Here is a 17381-nt window from a genome sequence, read left to right on the forward strand (position 1 = left end):
GGTCGTGGCTGGAGCAGCTGGTGGCCGTAGACAGCGTCCAGCGGGAGGCGGCTCCGTGCCGCGCCGGGCAGAGCTGAGCTACCAGCGAGGTGCCCCGCTGACAAGCCAGAGCAGAGCCCCCAGGGAGGCCGGCGGGTGCTGGGTTGGGGCGGGACGCCTGGGTATTGACCCCAGGAGCGTTTGGGGTCTCACCGACCATGCCCAGCCTGGCAGGACCGAGGTGTTCGTCAGGGGTGAGGGATGTGGCTCCCAGACAAGCCTTGAGTTTGGGGAAATCCGGGGGTCATGGGTGCGAGCCAACATCGTGAGCCTGGCACGGGGTTGGGGGCAGCGTCCGTGGTCCTGCGTGCCTTGTGGGTTTCAGGCCTCAGACTCCTCCCCGGAGGGCCTGGCACAGGGCCCCGCAGGGCCGGGCAGGAGTTGTGTGGGTGCCGGGTTCTGGGGGTGAGGCTTTGGGATGCTGACTGGGACCCATCTGAGGCCGCACCTCCTCCCTGGCCCTCCTGTTCCCCCTGCAAAGCCTCGGGGTCCACAGCGGCCGCCCCAGGCCGCTCCGCCCGAGGAGTCTGGGGCCGTGTTCCCAGAGGATGGAGACGTGGCAGAGGGCCAGGCGGTCTCTGGGACTGGCTTGCGGGGAGGGGGGAGGCGCCCAGTTCTCCATGTCTGGGGCTCCCCGGGAATGGGGCTTGGGACGGGCCTGCATCCTGTGGGAAAGTGGACACAGTTCATCCCTGGATCGGCCGGAGAGCCGCCAGGCAACCCGGCAGACGAAGCCAGGCCGGGGAGCGGTGCGCACCGCGTGTCGAGGCGGGATGGCGGGGACGCGGCCGGGGCCGGAGACCCGGACCCACCGTTTAAAGAACCTTGGCTGGGAAGGGTCCAGTTTCCCTAGACACTGCCGCCTTTGTGTGTCCAGAAGGCATTCATCGGGTGCCCAGAGCAGCGTGCTTTGTGTCTCGGGCCAGCGCGGCCGGACTCAGTCCCCCGTTCGGAGGGCGCGGGGCCTGGTGGGTGCCGCCTCGAGCTGGGCGAGCCCCGCCGCCCTGCGCCACGGCACCAGGTGCCCCGTGCTTGCTCCCGGGGCAGACGGTTACAGGGCCCTTGCACACCGTCCCGGCTCTGGGCGGGGGTCTGGAGTGGCCACGGCCAGGGTCCTTTCCCGGGGCGCCTGCTTCTGCACGGAGGTACAGAGAGGTGTTCCCTCCGAGGGCTGCGGGGCCGGGGGCAGCAGGTCCCGCTGAGCGCCTGGTCTGCCTTGGGAGGGGGCGGGGGCAGGGGGGGGTGGGCTCACAGGAGCTGCCCTGAGCTGCCTGGGGTGGCCTGCGGGTGCCCGTAGAAGGCAGGGTTGGGGAGTGGGGGGCTAGCTGGGGGGCTGGGGACACGTGGGGAACGCGAGGTGCAGGTAAGATGCGTCGAGAGCGTGCCCGCTCGACTCTGGCTCTGTGTGGAAAGCTTCCCTCTGGGTCACACTTGGTGTCTGAGATCTGGCCTCCTGTCTGTGTCTGAGACGATGCTCCATAATGGTTTTCTGTCTTCCTCTGAAAGTGGGGGGGGGGTGTACTGGCTGGCACGGTGTGTCCTCCCCAAATTCATGTCCACCGGAAATTGGGAACGTGACCTTACGTGGACTAGAGACCTTGCAGGTGTGACTGAGGTGCGGTCAGCCGTCCTGGGGTGGGGTTGGCTACGCTCTGGCCCGGCACAGGGATGCAACACGGTGGGGTCCCCTCACAGGCTGGGCCGGCCCCCGCTGGGGTGGCTGGGGAGTCACGGCTTGTGGTCCTGATCTGACAGCAGTGCGGGTGCTTCGTTCTTCGAGGGGCCCAAGGGGTCTGGGGGAGCAGGGCGACGGGGACGGGAGTGGGCCTCTGGGAGCCCCTCTCTCTGATGGGCTGTGTGTCTAGACCCCCCCCCCCCCCCGCCCCGGTCACAGGCTGACGAGAGTAGCCAGCAGGAGGAGCCCAGGGTTGGGCTGAGCTGGCGGCTGGAGGGATGTGGCCCTGGCTAGCCCAGCGTGTGGGGCCGGGCCCAGGCGTGCGTTGCGTTCCGATGGTGCCGGGCTGGACACTCGGTGCTTTGTCCCCTGTCCTCGTGTCCCCGCCTCATTAGCTTGCTGGAGCTGAACCGGGAAGGACGGCAGCCCCAGCTTCAGGGGCCATAGAGAGCCCCAGACAGAGAGCCCACCCGGCCAGAGCCGTGCCAGGAGTACAGGAGCAGGCCCGACCGCTTTCCGCCGGGCAGAAGTCAGCCAGGTGTCCCGGCTCGCGAGCCTCCGCACCCCACTGTCCCCCGACGCCGAGGAGTCCGGCCGGTCTTTTTGGAGTGAAAGGGAGTAGGTGTTGCGTTGCTGCATTTCCCGTACCCAGGTTTTTATTTCTGAGCTGAAAAAATGGGGCCCTTGCGTGGCTCCGTCAGTTAAGCGTCCGACCCAACTTCAGCTCAGGTTACCTTCTCACAGTTCATGAGCTCGAGCCCTGCGTTGGGCTGTGTGCTGACAGCGCCGTGCCTGCCTGGGGTTCTCCCTCTTTCCCTCTCTCTCTGCCCCTCCCTTGCTCGCTCGCCCTCTCGCAAAATAAATGGACTTTAAAAAAAAAGCAATAGGAAAGCATCCTAGGACGTTTGGAGAAGGAGGTTTTACAAACCGCCTGTGGGCCCATAAACCTAATGCAGGGTCCTGTGTCCCCTTTAGTTGTTTTGGACACCTGTTTGCCTTCACGGTGACCGGGATGGCAGTCACAGCTGCCTGTGTCACTCGGGGATGGTGTCCTGTGGGAGTCCCACGTGATGGTCCAGGACTCCTTGCCCTGCCCCGTCTGGGGGCGGGTGGGTAGCGGGCAGGGCTGCTGGGTCACAACTCGATCTGAGGGTGAGACTCTCCCCACGTGTTGGCTTTGCCCTGGAGACGGAGTCACTGGTTCCGAGGGCGTCTTTGTGCACGGATCCTGCTGCCTTCTGCCGCGTGCAGTGGCTTTGGTTTCCTTTTTGGTGAAGTTGCAGGTTTTTGCTCCAGGAGTGGTCGATTTCCTCTTGCTGTGAATTCCTCTGCCCGGGGAATTGGCCCATCTGTGGACCAGGGTCCTGGAACTTTTGCCCGTTTATTCAAGCGGTCTTAGGACAAGGATAGTAATCGTTCAGCACACCACATTTGCTACATGTATCCCTTGTTTCACTGCATTTTTATTTAATTTCTTCAATGTTTTATTTACTTTTGAGAGAGAGAGACGGAGAGATAAAGAGTGTGAGTGGGGTAGGGTAGAGAGAGAGGGAGACACAGGATCCGAAGCAGGCTCCTGGCTCCGAGCCGTCAGCACAGAGCCCGACGCGGGGCTCGAACCCACAAACTGTGAGATCATGACCTGAGCCGAAGTCGGACGCTTAACTGACTGAGGCTCCCAGGCGCCCCCCCACTGCATTGTTTTTAGCAAGTGGAAATTTACTTTTGTCCAGTTGATTATCAGATTCTTTTACTCTGTGATTATTTTTGTCATTTCTATTACACAGACTGTTACCCCACTCTAGGGACTTGGTCGGCACGAAGTTCTCTTTTCTTCAGGTGTGTGTGTGTGTGTGTGTGTGTGTGTGTGTGTGTGTGTGTGTTTTCCTTCATTCACCCGTTTCATCCATCTGGTGCTCATGACAGCTGGTTGTCCAGGTGGCCGCCCCCCCCTACCCCTCCAGAGGAGCAGTGCTGCCCCTCCCCCATGGCCCCCATCGCCCTTTCTGGGCTCCCCTGGGTCCCTGGGGGCACTGGGCATTGTGTGTCCTGTGGCTTTTGCCCCTAGGGCCACACGGGGCCACGTTGTAGTGTCCCAGGCAGGCTGCAAGGAGCCCCTGCGGCCCCTCCCCCCCCCCCCCCCCCCCACATGCCTCTGCTGTTCTCGAGGACCAGAGCAAGGTCTGGTCCATTTCGGCTGGGCCCTTGCGGGCCCCACTGCTGGCATCCCCTGTTCAGGGCAGGAAAGCTTGCCGAGGGGGCAGAGGGCCCCTGGCGGTGGGGGGCTGTGATCGAAGGGCCCTTTGACAGCCCTGCGCCTGCTCCATATCAAACGGTCCCAAACAGGAAGCGCCTCTCCCCGCGTTGCGGTTCTCCGTGAGATATCCCCAGTGGGACAGCCCGGGCCGAGTTGACGGGTTCCTTGCTGCTCAGCCCCCTCCCTGCCCGCCTTGCCTGGGGGTGCTGGCCTGTTTTCTGGGGCCGGCGGCAGGCTCCCGGGGTGCGTCATCTGGAGCCCCCGGAGCTCTCTGGTCTGGAGCTCCTGGAACTCTCTGGTCTTACTGCTCTCACTCCCGTCTCAGAGGCGGAGCCGGGACCTAGAAAGGCGGTGAGCAGCAAAGCAGGCTGCAGCAGTCCTGTCCAGGCCCCCACCCTCGCAGGGACCCAAGGCCTCACGGCCCAGGAGCTGTGCGATTGGGACTCGGTGGCGTTTGTGGCCTCTGCTGTAGGCTTTGGAGCGAGGTCGGCTGGACGTGCAGATGAGCTATTGGCTCTGTCCCTGGGGGTCCTGGTGGGGCGCCTTGCCTTTCCTGGCCACGGCACAGAGACGTGGGGCACCCCACGACACGTCCGTCCCCGGGTGAGCACGTGGGTCTGAACTTACACGTGTCCTCCCTCGGTGTGACCCCCCAGGTCAGGTCTTTGCTGCCGTCATTCCCGGCTGGAGGAGCCTGGCGGGCAGTCTGTGGGCTGGGGCCGTGCTGGGGAGGCAGGCGGGTGAGTGCGGGGCTCCTGACCAGCCCTTGTGTGTGGGACGACCTCTCTGAGCAAGAATGAGCCGACTCTGGAAGCTGAGCAAGGGCTGCCCAGGCGAGCGGGAAGGTGCCTTAGGCATACAGAGCAGCCTGGGTGGTGACCTGGGTGAGGGGACCAGGCCCAGCCGGGGGACACGAAGCCGGGGCCCCACTGGGTTCAGAAGGGAGCCACTGAGACGCCCTAATGCCGAGCATTCTAGCGGTTTTCGGGTGTCTGCTTCTGTCTGGGCAGCGTGTGGAGCCACAGCTCTGACCGCGTCCTTGATGGTTGGCTGGTTAGGAGGGCTTCTGATGAGACCCAGGGTCTCTGGCCTCCCATGCACCAGGCTGGCCGTCATTATGGCTGGGAAGGTCCTGCTGACAGACTTGGCTTCCTCCTGTCTTGTGGGGTACATGGTGGGGGGTGATGTCGGTCGGGGGCAGTGGTAGGAGCTTGGCCAGCTGAGTGGGGGTGATGGAGGGACCCAGGCTGGTAGGTGCAAGGTGGGAGCCGGTGGGCCCCGAGTGTTCCTTGAAAAGCCAGACTGACCGCTCCCTGAGGACAGGGCTTGGCCACGGGACCGAGGTGTGTGCGGGAGAACCGTGTGTTTAGGCTGGTGGGCGTGCCACGTGGGCAGGTGGCCGGCAGGCGAGTGATCGAGCCTCCCCCCTTCTCTTGCAGGGACCCCGACCGTCATGTTAAGGTAAAGCAGAGAGGCTCAGTGCTGAACATGCTAAGGAGGCTGGACAAAATCAGGTTCAGAGGTCACAAGAGAGATGACTTCCTCGATCTAGCAGAGTCTCCAAATGCCTCGGACACCGAATGCGGAGATGAAGTTCCCCTGAGAGTACCTCGGACCTCGCCCCGGGACAGCGAGGAGCTGAGGGACCCTGTGAGTATGCTGTGCGGGCCTCCTGGCAGCGGGAACGTCCCCTGCTCTGCTTGGCCTCGTCCCCGTGTCCGGAAGTGTCCGGAAGTGTAGGCCTGGGGGCCATCCCCCGACCTCAGGTGGCCAAGCAGAGCGTGCACTCGGCAGCCCCGTCCTGCCCGGCCTGGCCTCCCCTCTGTCCTCATCTTGTCCCGGAACGGCCCTCAGTGCCCTGGGGTTCATACCCCCCGCCGATTGAGGATCAGACAGCCTGCCTTCACCACGGGTCTGTCCAGCAGCTGGATTTCTTTTCTTTCCTCACTGGTTTTCTGGGTGGCTGGCCGACTTCTGGTGCGGAAGTGAGGCAGAGACCCCAGCCTGACGTTCCCGACCCTCGGCAGCTGGCCGAGCCCAGGCTGGGTCCTCATCGGCCGCCGTGGGCCCGTCAGCAGGGCGCCCTTTAGTGGGGCAGCTAGACAGCGTGGCTACGGTGGGAACTAGGCCTGAGTGGGCCCCGCCTTCTGGAAGCTTGTGTGTCTTCGGGGGCTGGGGCGGGCTCCCTGGCCAGGTGTGATCGCGGGGCTCGCCGTCGTGGGCACCGCTGCCTGAGGCCTCCCCATCCTGCCCGGCATGGGGGACCATATTGGCGGCCTGCTGGCTTCTCCTCTGAGCGCCCGAGCTAGTTTCCTTTCCAGGGGTGGGCTGTGAGTGCGCGTCCTCCCTGGCTCCTTCTATTATTAATGCCTCAGACCAGAGCGGGGACTACGAGTCCGCTCCTGGCGGGACTGAATAATTCACTCGGAGCCGGGCTGCCTGATCAGGTGGGCCGGGCGCTGCGGAGCCGGGAGGGGAGCCTCTGCCGGGGTGCGGGCCGCGGTCCCCAGCTGCTCCTCCAGCCGCAGGGTCCCTTGTTGCCTTGTCTCCTGGTACACGTGATGCAGAGCGCCGCGGGCTTGTCTTGCAAGGAAGGCGGTGTGTCCCCCGTTCTGGCCCGTGCCCCCCGGGCGCCGGGAGCCACGGCTCTGACGGTGGTCTTTGGGTCGAGTGTGCCGGGGGCACCTTGGGAGCATGAGTCCCCACACGCGGGTCTGAGCTCACCCTGGGGTGTGACAGGGATCCTGCAGAGCACTCTTCTGGCTCCGTGCTCCGTCCGTCTGTCCATCCTGCTGGGGCTTAGCGGCAGCCGCCTTGCCCTGGGTGCTGTCTGCAGAGAGACCCGGACTCACCCTAGAGCACGGCCCCTGCGTGGGGGTGGTGGCCGATGGTGCGGAGGGTCTCGGGACCCAGCCGTGCCCGTGCCCTGCTTTGAGGTCACGTCTGAGGGTGCGGGGAGGTCTGAGGGGTGGCGGGCACAGGGGCTGTGTGAACAGACAGCCAACCGGGACTCTGTCCGTGGCGGGGGCGCTGGGCTTGGGCTCCCATGAGGGTTGTGCCATCGACACGTGAAGCTCTCCCCACTGAAGCGACCCGTGACCCGTGACCCCGTGTCCCCCAGGTGGGCGTGCTGGGTCCACGGCATCCGTCGTCCCGGTGGCTGTGATCAGGCCGCCCTCCTGCAGGGTACAGTTGGTTCCCACGGCCGCCTGAGGAGGCCCACGTCCCACGCCTGTCACCGGCTCGGGGCGTCCTCAGGCTTTCTGCTCTGCTGGCCTGACGGGTGAAGAGTGGGGCTCTGATGGCGCGGCTCTTGCTGTGAGGGAGGCTGGACACCTCCGTGCTTAGACTTTGTTCTCTTCACTTGAGGTTTCTTACTGTGGTAAAACATACTTAACGTAGAACTCCCCATTTTAGCCGCGGTCGGGTGTTCTGTTCGCCAGCATTGAGCATGTCACCCCCCCCCGCCCCGTCCGCCTCCAGAACCGCCATCGTCTCTCCACACTGAAGCCCTGTCCCCACCCGTGCCCCAGCCCCTGGCGCCCACCCACCCGCTCTGTCTCTGTGCGCGACTCCTCCAGGGACGTCACGTGAGAGAGAGAAGCCTATAGCACCTGCCCTTTTGTGACTGGCTGCTCTCGCTCCGTGTCCCGGGCAGAGGAGACAAGTGGACGTGGTGATTGAGAGCAAGGGTGTGGGCGGGGGGGGGGGGGGGGGGGGGGGCGGGGTCCGAGAAGGGGTCGGCTGAAGGGGCTCGCAGAGGGGCTCAGACCTGCGGCCCACCGTCCCCATCGGTGCTCCCGGCCAGCCGCTCGGCTCCCCGGAGCCACTCCTCCCCGTTCCTGCCATCCACTGGGCTTCGGCTCAGTCTGCCCCACACCCTGAGGGGCCCTGGCTCTCCTAGACCCAAGGGGGCCCTGTAGGGATTCTGGAAGCGCAAGGGCAAGTTCAGGACGGCCTCGACTCCAGCATCCTAGAGCCTGACCCGCATCACAGCATTTCAGACATGGCCCCATAAACTGGGGGTCGTCCCGCTCGCTTTTGGGGAGGAGCTGGCAGATAGGATGGAGTCGAGCGTTCGTCGGTGCGGAGCCGCCTCTCCTGGCCAGCCTCTGCCCTCCGCTGTGTGGCTGCTGCCTTGGCCGTCATGGGGGTGGGGGAGGGGGAGGGGGAGGGGCGGGCAGGGGAGGGACAAGCTCCTTTGCAGGGTGAGTGGGTCAGGCATGCGCCTTCTTCCTCGTGGCAGGGCAGCTGGAAGTATCCCCAATGCCCGTGTCCACGGCTGCCAGGCCGTGGGGGGTGCAGGTCAGCAGGGGGACTCACGCCCCAGAAGCGAGAAAGTCCTGACAGGTCAAGTGTCAGGGCAGCCACGGGACTCGTTGGCCTCCCACCGTCAGCATCTCCTTGCTGGGGTGTGGCCTGGAGCAGGCAGCCTGTGTCTGTGGAGGAGGGGTCACGAGGCCTGTCGAGCCCTGTCCGGGCTGTGGGTCCCCTTCCACCCTCCCCCAGCCTGGAGGGGGCTCACGGAGACCAGGACCAGAGTCCGATCCTCCCCCGTTGCGTCGCGGGGGACGCACGGCTGCTGCTTCTGGCCAGGTCAGCGTCAGGATGCAGCTGTGGGGGCGACCGTGGAAGGGTCCAGTGTGTGAGCCGAGCGCTCCTTGTGCGCCCGGTGGGCGGGGGCCTGGCTGTGCTGGCCTGCCCTGCTCCCCTTCCCCTCCCGTCAGCAGGAGGCGAGCAGCCACCGTGCCAGGCCCCTGGGTGAGTGGCAGCGGGCCGCGGTCATCTGTAACCAGAGCCTGCCCTGCACCCCTGGGGACGTCAGACGGTGGTTTTAATTAGCCCTCCGTGGAACGGGACAGGCCCCGGTCTGGAGTTCGCTCGCCTCGGGAGCCGCCATTCTTGCAGATTTTACGCAGCCTGGCGCGTGGACGTGCCCACCCCGCCGGCCCGGAGTCCTGTCACTCCAGCTCTGGGGCGCGAGGGGGACAGGTCTCGTGGCTGGGCTCACCCGCCTCCCCGGAGGGTGCCGCGCTGGCCGGCCCGGGTTTCTGTGGTTTCCTTCCCTCTGCAGCCTGAGTGCTGTGGCCGTCAAGAGGCTTAGCATCGTGGGTTTTTTGTTTTTTTTTTTAATCCTTTCTAAAAGCTGACCTCGCCTGGGCTCCACCAGCAGCTGAAGATGTCCCTTCCACTGGCAGGTGAAGCTGAGGTGAAGGGATACCCGCTTCGTGGCAGAGGCCCTCCTTGTCTTCCCGGGGGCTCTGTGGGCCTGGCCCTTGCAGATGAGGGGTCCTCAGGGTACCCCTCGGAGAACCAGTTGACGTGCACACGGGACGTCTCGAGGCGGCTCCTCTGAGTCTCGGTGTATCTCTCGTAGGCTGGTCCGGGGACCCTCATCATGGCTGCAGGAGTCCAGGACTTTAACCGGACAGAGTTTGACCGATTAAATGAGATCAAAGGTCACCTGGAGATCGCCTTATTGGAAAAGCACTTCTTACGTGAGTACCTGTGGGGGGATGGGAGGATGCCGTCCCGCAGAAGCACACAGGCTGTTTGGGCTGGGGAAGCCCTGTGACCCCTGTCCCTGGGCTCGGTCGTGGTGGGGACGGGCCTGGCCCTGTGGGCACGGGCTTCCTGAAGCTCCGTCTGCTGCTCCACTAAGACCCGAGCTCTTGTCCGCGCAGCCGCGATGTTGTTGCTCGGGGGTGAGGGGGGCGCCCCCGGGAAGGGATAAAAGGCTCCCTGGAGAGTCTGATGCTTTCAGGGAATGTGGTGCATCATTTCTAGCACTTAGCTCACAACGGGTCAGAGCCTGGCGAAGAGACTGAGACTGTCCACTCTGGTCTGTTTGCTGTCGCTTCGCGGAGGGAGGGGGAGCCCGAGGATTTCGCCGTCAGGTGGCCGCACGCCTCGGGATCTGGGCCATTGGCGAGCTTAACCACACCTCCCCGCTGCCGCGAGCCGTGGCCTCTTGCGTGGCAGTGGTAGAAACTGCTGTGGAGGCGTCTCCCGGGTCCTCGCACACACGATCTCATTGGACATCCCGCCTCCCTCTGTCTCCCTGCTCTGCAGACGGGAACTGCAGGGCTGGGGAGGGTGACCTTCCCCGGGGAAGCCCTCTCGCCGGCGAGGGGTCGGAAGCAGGCACACTCGCCCCGGCGCCCACGCGTGTGACCCTGCTGCGCCACGTGGAGCCTCCACGGCTGATGCCGCGGCGGCAGCTACAGCTGCCGGGACCATACAGGGAGGAAGGCGCGGCCTCCTGGCCAGGAGCCACCGGGTCCAGGAGGAAGGGTCCGCGGGCAGGTCCCCTCCCTTCCCGTCTCCTTCCGCGCTCCGGACCCAGCGGCTGTGCCCTTGTCGGCCCACGGACACCTCTCCCTCGGGGTCCACACACTGAGTGTCCACTGAGCTCTAGCCGTGGGCGCCCCTGCTCTGCAGCCACGTGGGGGCCCTCGCCTGCACTGACAGCAGGTGTCTGAGCCGTGGTGGGGAGCCCTCGGGTCCGGCCTCAGTGTTTTCCCAAGAGAGCTTCTGGTTTACCCTTGGGTAGCTCACGTCGCGAAACCGTCCGTGTCAGTTTTGATAGCTGTGGGGTGGCAGCTGTGGGCACTCGTTTTGAACTAGGAACATTTCAGACAGACACAGAGGTAGAGCATCTCACACGCTCACCGTCAGCTCCAGCGAGAGGCAGCTGCGGCAGGCGGGTTCCCGCCAGCCTCCCATCCTTCGTCTGTATTTTCAGCAGGCAGCTTGTCGTGTTTTAAAAACGAAAGCCGTGAGTCTGATACTCACAACTGAAAACATCAGGTTACTTTTTATGTCGTCAGACCCCCGTCCTAAGCTCAGATTTCCCCGACCGTCTGCCGGTTTTTCCGCAACTCCGAGACCGGCACCCAGGCCCCGCGTGGAGCGGCTGGCGCATCTCTCCAGGCTCCTGTGTTGCCACTTGTCTGCGTCTCTGCTCTTCGTGGAGGAAACCAGGCCAGCTCTGGCGGGGCCTCCACCCTGGACCTTGCTCAGGGCGTCCCCGTGGACTCAACACGGGGCGCTCTCTGGGAGGACTCCCTCGGTGGCGGCTTCCCTGAGGTGGTTTCCGCCCTTGGCTGTCATGGCCTCCATCCGCCGTGCCCTGGACGTTCCGGAATGGTCATTCCCGACCCCTCCCGTCGTCCTCCGTTTACTCACCGACGTGGTTCTGAAAACCTAACTACTTGGTTGCTCCCGGGGATGGTTCATGTAAGCAGAGGCAGGATACATGCTTGAACTTTTTTCCTTTGTTGTCTGGTTTTCAGAATAATGAGCTGATTCCCTACTTAGAGCATCTCCCAAAGGTGACCATCGAGGGTGTTGGGCTTTTGTGGGTTTTTTGCTGTCCTCATGCGATCATGGCCTTAAACACAGCTGACGTGTCTGAATCGCTACTACCCGTCGGTGCCCAGATAGACCCACCTCTGGGCCTTGGGTGGTGCTTCGGTTTTGCTTCTGAGTCCTTTCGACGTCAGTCACTCCTCCATGAGCTCTCTGGTGTGACGGATGCTCCAGGCTCTTCATCATCTCTTGCCCCCGTCCTGGAATTAGCCATTTCTCCTGATTCCTTTCGGTCAAGAGTGGTGTTTAGAAGCTAAATAAGCCTTGTGGCATACTCGCTGCTGTCACTGTTTCTAGATGTTTCCAGTGGGCAGAGATAGGGCGTCCTGAGTTCACACAGATCATTCGAATTCACATCTAATACCTGGGGTTTTCGTTTTTTTCCTTTAAAAAAAAATTGTGATGGGGCGCCTGGGTGGCGCAGTCAGTTAAGCGTCCGACTTCAGCCAGGTCACGATCTCGCGGTCCGTGGGTTCGAGCCCCGCGTCGGGCTCTGGGCTGATGGCTCAGAGCCTGGAGCCTGTTTCCGATTCTGTGTCTCCCTCTCTCTCTGCCCCTCCCCCGTTCATGCTCTGTCTCTCTCTGTCCCAAAAATAAATAAAAAACGTTGAAAAAAAAATAAAAAAAATAAAAAAAAATTGTGATAAAATATACATAACACAAGATTTGCCATCGTGACCATTTGACGTGCACCGCTCGTGGTGTTGACACGTTCGCGGTGCCATACGGCTGTCACCGTGTGGTCAGCTTGTGAAACTGAAACCCTGTGCCCATTAAACCTCAAGTCCCTGTGCCCCTCCCCCAGCCCCGGCAGCCAGCGTCCTTCCGTCCGTCTCTGGGGGTTTGGCTTCTGCAGGGACCTCATGCAAGTGGAACCTACAGTGTTTGTGTTTTGGGGTCGGGCGCGATGTCCTCAGGTTCATCCGTGTGGCCGTGTGGCAGCACGTGGCAGCACTCCCTTCCTTTGCAAGGCTGAGCTCCGTTCGGCTGTGTGACTGGACCACATTGTGTCTGTGTGTCCATCTGTTGACAGGCGCCTGCGTTGCCCCCGCGTTTGGCTGCCGCGAGTGCTGGTGCGCGGTTTTCCCCATCGAGACCCTGTTCTCACGTCCCAGGGTCTTTACTTGACCTCATCAGACTGTTCTCTGATCTCTCAGGCTGAAAATCCTAGTTCTCGTGAGTGATTTAGATTTTTAGAGATGACTCTTGTTTTCCGTTCACTTTTTATTTTGACCCGATTCCCGATTTGCAGGAAGGTCACGAGAATAACACAAAGAATCCCTGTAGTCCTTTCAGCCAGATTGTCCCCAGGGTTCAACATTTTACCGTGCTTGTCTGCCTGTCTGTCCCGTTCCCAACCATCCGTCCATCTGTCCATCCGTGCACCCACCTGTCCTTCCTCCCATCCACCTGCCTGTGGTCCTCTGCAGACGTGATGTGCTGGAGCTCTCCTGTGTGTGTTTCCCGAAAGCAGGTACTCTCTTACCTGCCGAACCAGTACCGTTACCGACCTCCAGAAATTAACGTCCACTCCACACGATTATCTAACCGAAGGCCTTACGGCAGCCTCACTGTTTGTCACAGTGTGCTGTCCTGTAATTTTTAGCAGAAGAGGGTCCCCGGTCACACGTTACGCTCAGGCGTCCCGTCTCTTCGGTCCGTCTCCTGGAGCGGTTACGACCTGCCTTCGTGTTTCCTGGTGTTGGCGTTCTTGAAGAGTGCACGTCCCTCAGTTTGGGTTTGTCTGATGTTCCCTCAGGATGAGATTCAGGTGAAGAGTGTCACAGGTGTGATGCTGTGTCCTTTTGTCCCGTGACACGTATTGTAAAGAGTTCTCGTTAGAACCAAACTTATTTTTGCAGTCGTCTAAAATCGCTTGCATGGGTGCAAAGTCCAGGCATGTTCAGAGAAGTCGGTTTCTCTTCCTGTGCACACCCCCTTCCTTCTTTTCCTCTATAGACAACCAGTGTCTTTTGATTTTACGGCTTATGCTTCTACTGACTCTTCTGTAGAAACAAACACGTACGTTCTTAACTTCCTCCTTAGATGAATGTTATCCTGGTCTCACTTTCTCCCATTTCCATTGCCTCCCGGAGGTCCCTCCAGAATGGTACCTAGACAGCGTCCCTGTCCCGCGTTACACCTGCTGTGTGGCTTTGGCGGGGTTTAACCGCCCGTGCCCTGGGTGGCGAGTTCCTTTCCTCCGGCCAGGTTCATAGTTTCAGGTGGTCCTTTGGCCGCCCCTGTTGAGCATCTGGCACAACGTCCTGGGTCGTGTGGGTGGAGGAATTAATTGCAGAAAAACTCGGTCGGGTTGGAATCTGCACGGGAGAGCCCATCTCTTCCTCCGCTGTTTCTTCCCACTCAGTAGCTGGGGGAGCAGAGCGTGCAGGAGAGGATATACAGCATCCTTGAGACCCACAGGGTGCTTTGGGTTGCTGCTGGACCGGCCTCTGTGCCCTGGCCCCGCAGGAGGGGTGCTGACGTGGGCTCGGGGGAGCTTGGGTCTGCGGTCGGCACCCACGCTTCTAGTCCTCGAGTCGGCCGCCGGGTAGCGGCCGGCTGCGGACGTTCACCCGTTCACGGCCTCAGCTCCCCCTCTGCAAAACGCCTAAGTGGCCGGTGTTAAAACTCCATTCAATTATCTGTAGTACTTTCTCCCAGAAAGCAGACGATTGTTCTTTGTGGGGAGGAGGAAATAGCCCGAGTGTGCAGCGGCTTTCTTGGTTATGAAATATTGAACAGTACAAATGTTCCTGAGAGAAAATGACGTAGGGTGGAGACTGTGAGTTGGAAATGCGTCCCGGCTCGTGACTGGAGGCAGGAGCCTAAATTTGTTAAAGGAGTGCATAAGTAAGTTAAAAGCATCGTGCATTTGCATTTAGCCCGAGATGCATTTCGGTTGTTACTGCTTTTTAAGCACAAGCACACAGTAAGTGGTCCACAGTTTCTGTGCCTTTCTCCACCTCCTGCTGGGTGTGGGCCCTGGGAAAGGAGATTCTCTCCGAAAGGGACTTGGGGTGGAATTTGGCTCTTGGAGGAAATGCTCATGGGGCCTCCGGGGTCTGGAGGCTTCCTGGTTGCCAGGCGAAGCCTGAACCTCCCTGACCCATGCACGGGTTCTGTGTTGATGCGAAGGCCTGTGGAATCCTCCCTGGGGGGGCCACCCTGGGGTCTTGAGCCCCCACGGCGTAGGGACCGTGCTCACTGGGCCACCGACACCCACCCAGGGCCAGATGCATGTGGGTTCCCGGCGGACGCAGATGGGCAGACGGCAGTTAGCTCATGCAGAGTGTGGCTGGGCAGAGGACGCCCTTTGCTTCTGAGCCCCGGTGTGCCCCTTCCTGCTCCGGAGCCACAGCGGGTCAGCATGGCTGTTTCCCGCCTGAGAGGGTTTCACTCCCGTGGCCTGGAGCATCTCTCTCTGATGCCTAGACTTCAAGGAAGGGCCCTGGAGGGAAGGGAAGTTTCTGAGCAACCAGTTGGGTGGTTGAGGGCAAGCAAGTGCTTTCTCACCCACAAAGTCCTCTGCCAGCAGGGGCCTTGGGAGCTGCCTGCTGCCTGCTTACGGTTTGGAGGGGGGTGGGAGTTGTCCAGACAAGGTGAGGCCCCATTCCAGGCCTACTGGCTGCAGGGCTCGGTGTGGGGTTGGCCACGTGGTGGTGGATGTGGGCCCGCAGATGTCCATCTGGGAGTCTGGCATTTCGTTTGTTGGTTTGACTCTGCTCCTGCCGTTAAATCGGTGCTGTTCAGCGAAGAGGAAGGCAGATCCGGATCCCTTCTACTCCCGGTGAGAATCTGCCCTTCCATTATTCGTTGCGGATGTTGGGCCCCGACTCCTCGACAAGCACAGAGCCCAGCTCACCCCGCCCCAGGCAGGGCCGTCTCAGTGCCCGGCTGAGCGCCCCGCCTGCCCAGCTCCTGCTTCAGAGGAGCCACCCCCGGAGCCTGCCGGTGCTGGGCTCGCCCCGTGGGACCCAGGGCTACGGGACTCTTGGGTGGGGGGCGAAGTCAGGGAGCAAGCTCCAGCGGGCCCGCCCGTGTGGTATTTTGACGGCTCTGTGTCCAGGGTCTGGCAGTGTCCTCTGACGGGCACTTTGGAAGAGGACAGAACCGAGCTCCGTGGGATGTGTTTCGTCAGGAGCCATGCGAGCTCTGGGAGCTTTCTCGTTGACGCCCCACATTCACCCACTGAACACCTCACCCGCTCCCTGGGCGGTGAGGAGGCCAGAGGATGGGATCCCGCTTACGCTGGCATGCCTGAGCTCCCGCGTGGGGACGGCACCTTGCCTTCCCCGCCCTCTGCCGCCCCCCGGCTGGTCCCCTCCTGCCGAGACCCCCATGGACGAGGCCACACTGGTCCAGCGGGCCGCCCTGTGACGTGGGCTTGCCCCAACTTTCTTCTCCAGCTCCGTGTGGAACTTAACGTCGCGTCTCCTCTACTGAGCCGGATTCTCGTGTGACAGAGTGAAGGTGGCCGGCGCCTTATCTACGTATCCCCATAGCTTAGGCTCGTGGTCTAGTGGTTGTGGGTGCTCAGTGCGTATTTGAACGGACGAGTCTATGGATGCATGAGTCAATGGGTAGGTGAGTGGGTGGGTGGGTGAGTGGATGGATGAGTCAGTGGGTAGGTGGGTGGATAGATGGATGGGCCGATGAGTGGGTGAGTGGGTGAATGGGTAGATGGCTGGAGGGTGAGTGAGTGGGTGAGCGGATAGATGGATGGATGTGTGGGTCTGTGGGTAGGCGGGTGGATGGATGAGTGGACGGACAGACTGTTCCTTCCACCGGGCACGCTTCTGCACATCCTTCCAGGTCCCAGCGGGCACTTACCACAGCTCAGGTCCTCCAGATACGCCCTTCCCTGCTCTCACCCTGTCTGGTGTTTGGTCCTTAAGCATGTGTTTTATATGTGTCACATTTGCTCCCTGGTGAGCTCACCCACTCGGAGACTCAGGGCCTGGTCTTGCCTTGTTGGGGGCAGAGTCCCGGCGGCCCCCACCCCAGAGCTGTGCAGGGTGCAGGTGCTTAGAAAATAGCTCATTGCTGTGGGGAAGGGCTGGGCATGGTGGGCTCAGCTGCGGGGCACTAAGTGCTGGTGGGAAAGAGAGAGGGACCAGGGATGGGCACACACACATTTTCTGTTTCTGGGTCCAGGGCCCCAGAGCCCAGACCTCGGGCGGCCCCACGAAGCCACGCCATCTGTGCCGAGGGGCTGTCGGTTCCTGAAAGACAGCTGCTCTGGGTCAAAACCCTGGATGAGATCCTATTTCTCATTATTTTGCATGGAAGGAATGTTAACCCGCTGCTTGTTCCCCCAAAACCCCAGCTGGTTTCCCAAGAGGGACCTAACCCTGCGGTAGGCCGGTGCCGCCCCCTGAGGGCCAGACAGCACGGTCGCTGATTCTTGGAGGTCGGTGGCACCAGAGTAAGCGAAGTCCACGGCAGAGACATCGTGCGGACGCAAGTTGCCCATCCCAAACGGTGTTTCTCCGGGAGAAGCTGAGGGGGGGAAGGGAGTTGTCGTGGGCGCTTTTTTGCTGGTCATTAAACGTAGCGGCGTGCCCTCGGCTTAGAGCCTGATACCTGGTCACTGTGGGGAGCACGTGGTTCTGCCTTCTAGAAAGGTCCGAGGCGATGGCCAGCGGGCGAGTTGGGCCGGCAGGCTGTGGCTGGGGAGGGTGCAGGCTGCAGGGCAGGAGGAAGGGTGGGGGCGGAGCCTGGGGCCCCCAGGTGTGCTGCCTCCCACGTGGCCAGCCGGAGCAGCTCTCCCAGCGGTCTCTGTGTTTGCAGGCCCGGCCGGTGGGAAGGAGTTTTATTTAAGGATTATCACTTGATTTTTATTTCTGGCTGTGGCTGGGGCTGTTGGATTCTGTGCCAGGAGGGCTCCTGCCTGAGAGTTCTACTTTTACACGTTTAAAAATAGCCTGGAAGCTGGTTCCTTCCTCCCAGTGACTCCCCTGGAGGCTGGGGCGCCGGGTTGGGCCGTGGCCCACGCTGTCGGGGTGTGTGGTGGGCATGGCCCAGGGCGTCCTCTCT

At 61.9% G+C, this 17381-nt stretch overlaps 1 protein-coding gene across 1 annotated transcript in view; it reads left to right on the forward strand.

Annotated features, from left to right (window-relative positions):
- GRAMD4 (GRAM domain containing 4) overlaps positions 1–17381 on the forward strand; it is a 59312-nt gene that overhangs the window by 12059 nt on the left and 29872 nt on the right. The window contains 2 exon segments of the mRNA XM_047867173.1: positions 5411–5621; positions 9349–9469. Of these exon segments, the coding sequence (XP_047723129.1) occupies positions 5411–5621; positions 9349–9469 (332 nt within the window).

Source organism: Prionailurus viverrinus, chromosome B4 (genome assembly GCF_022837055.1).
Source record: "Prionailurus viverrinus isolate Anna chromosome B4, UM_Priviv_1.0, whole genome shotgun sequence".
Lineage (NCBI taxonomy): Eukaryota > Metazoa > Chordata > Mammalia > Carnivora > Felidae > Prionailurus > Prionailurus viverrinus.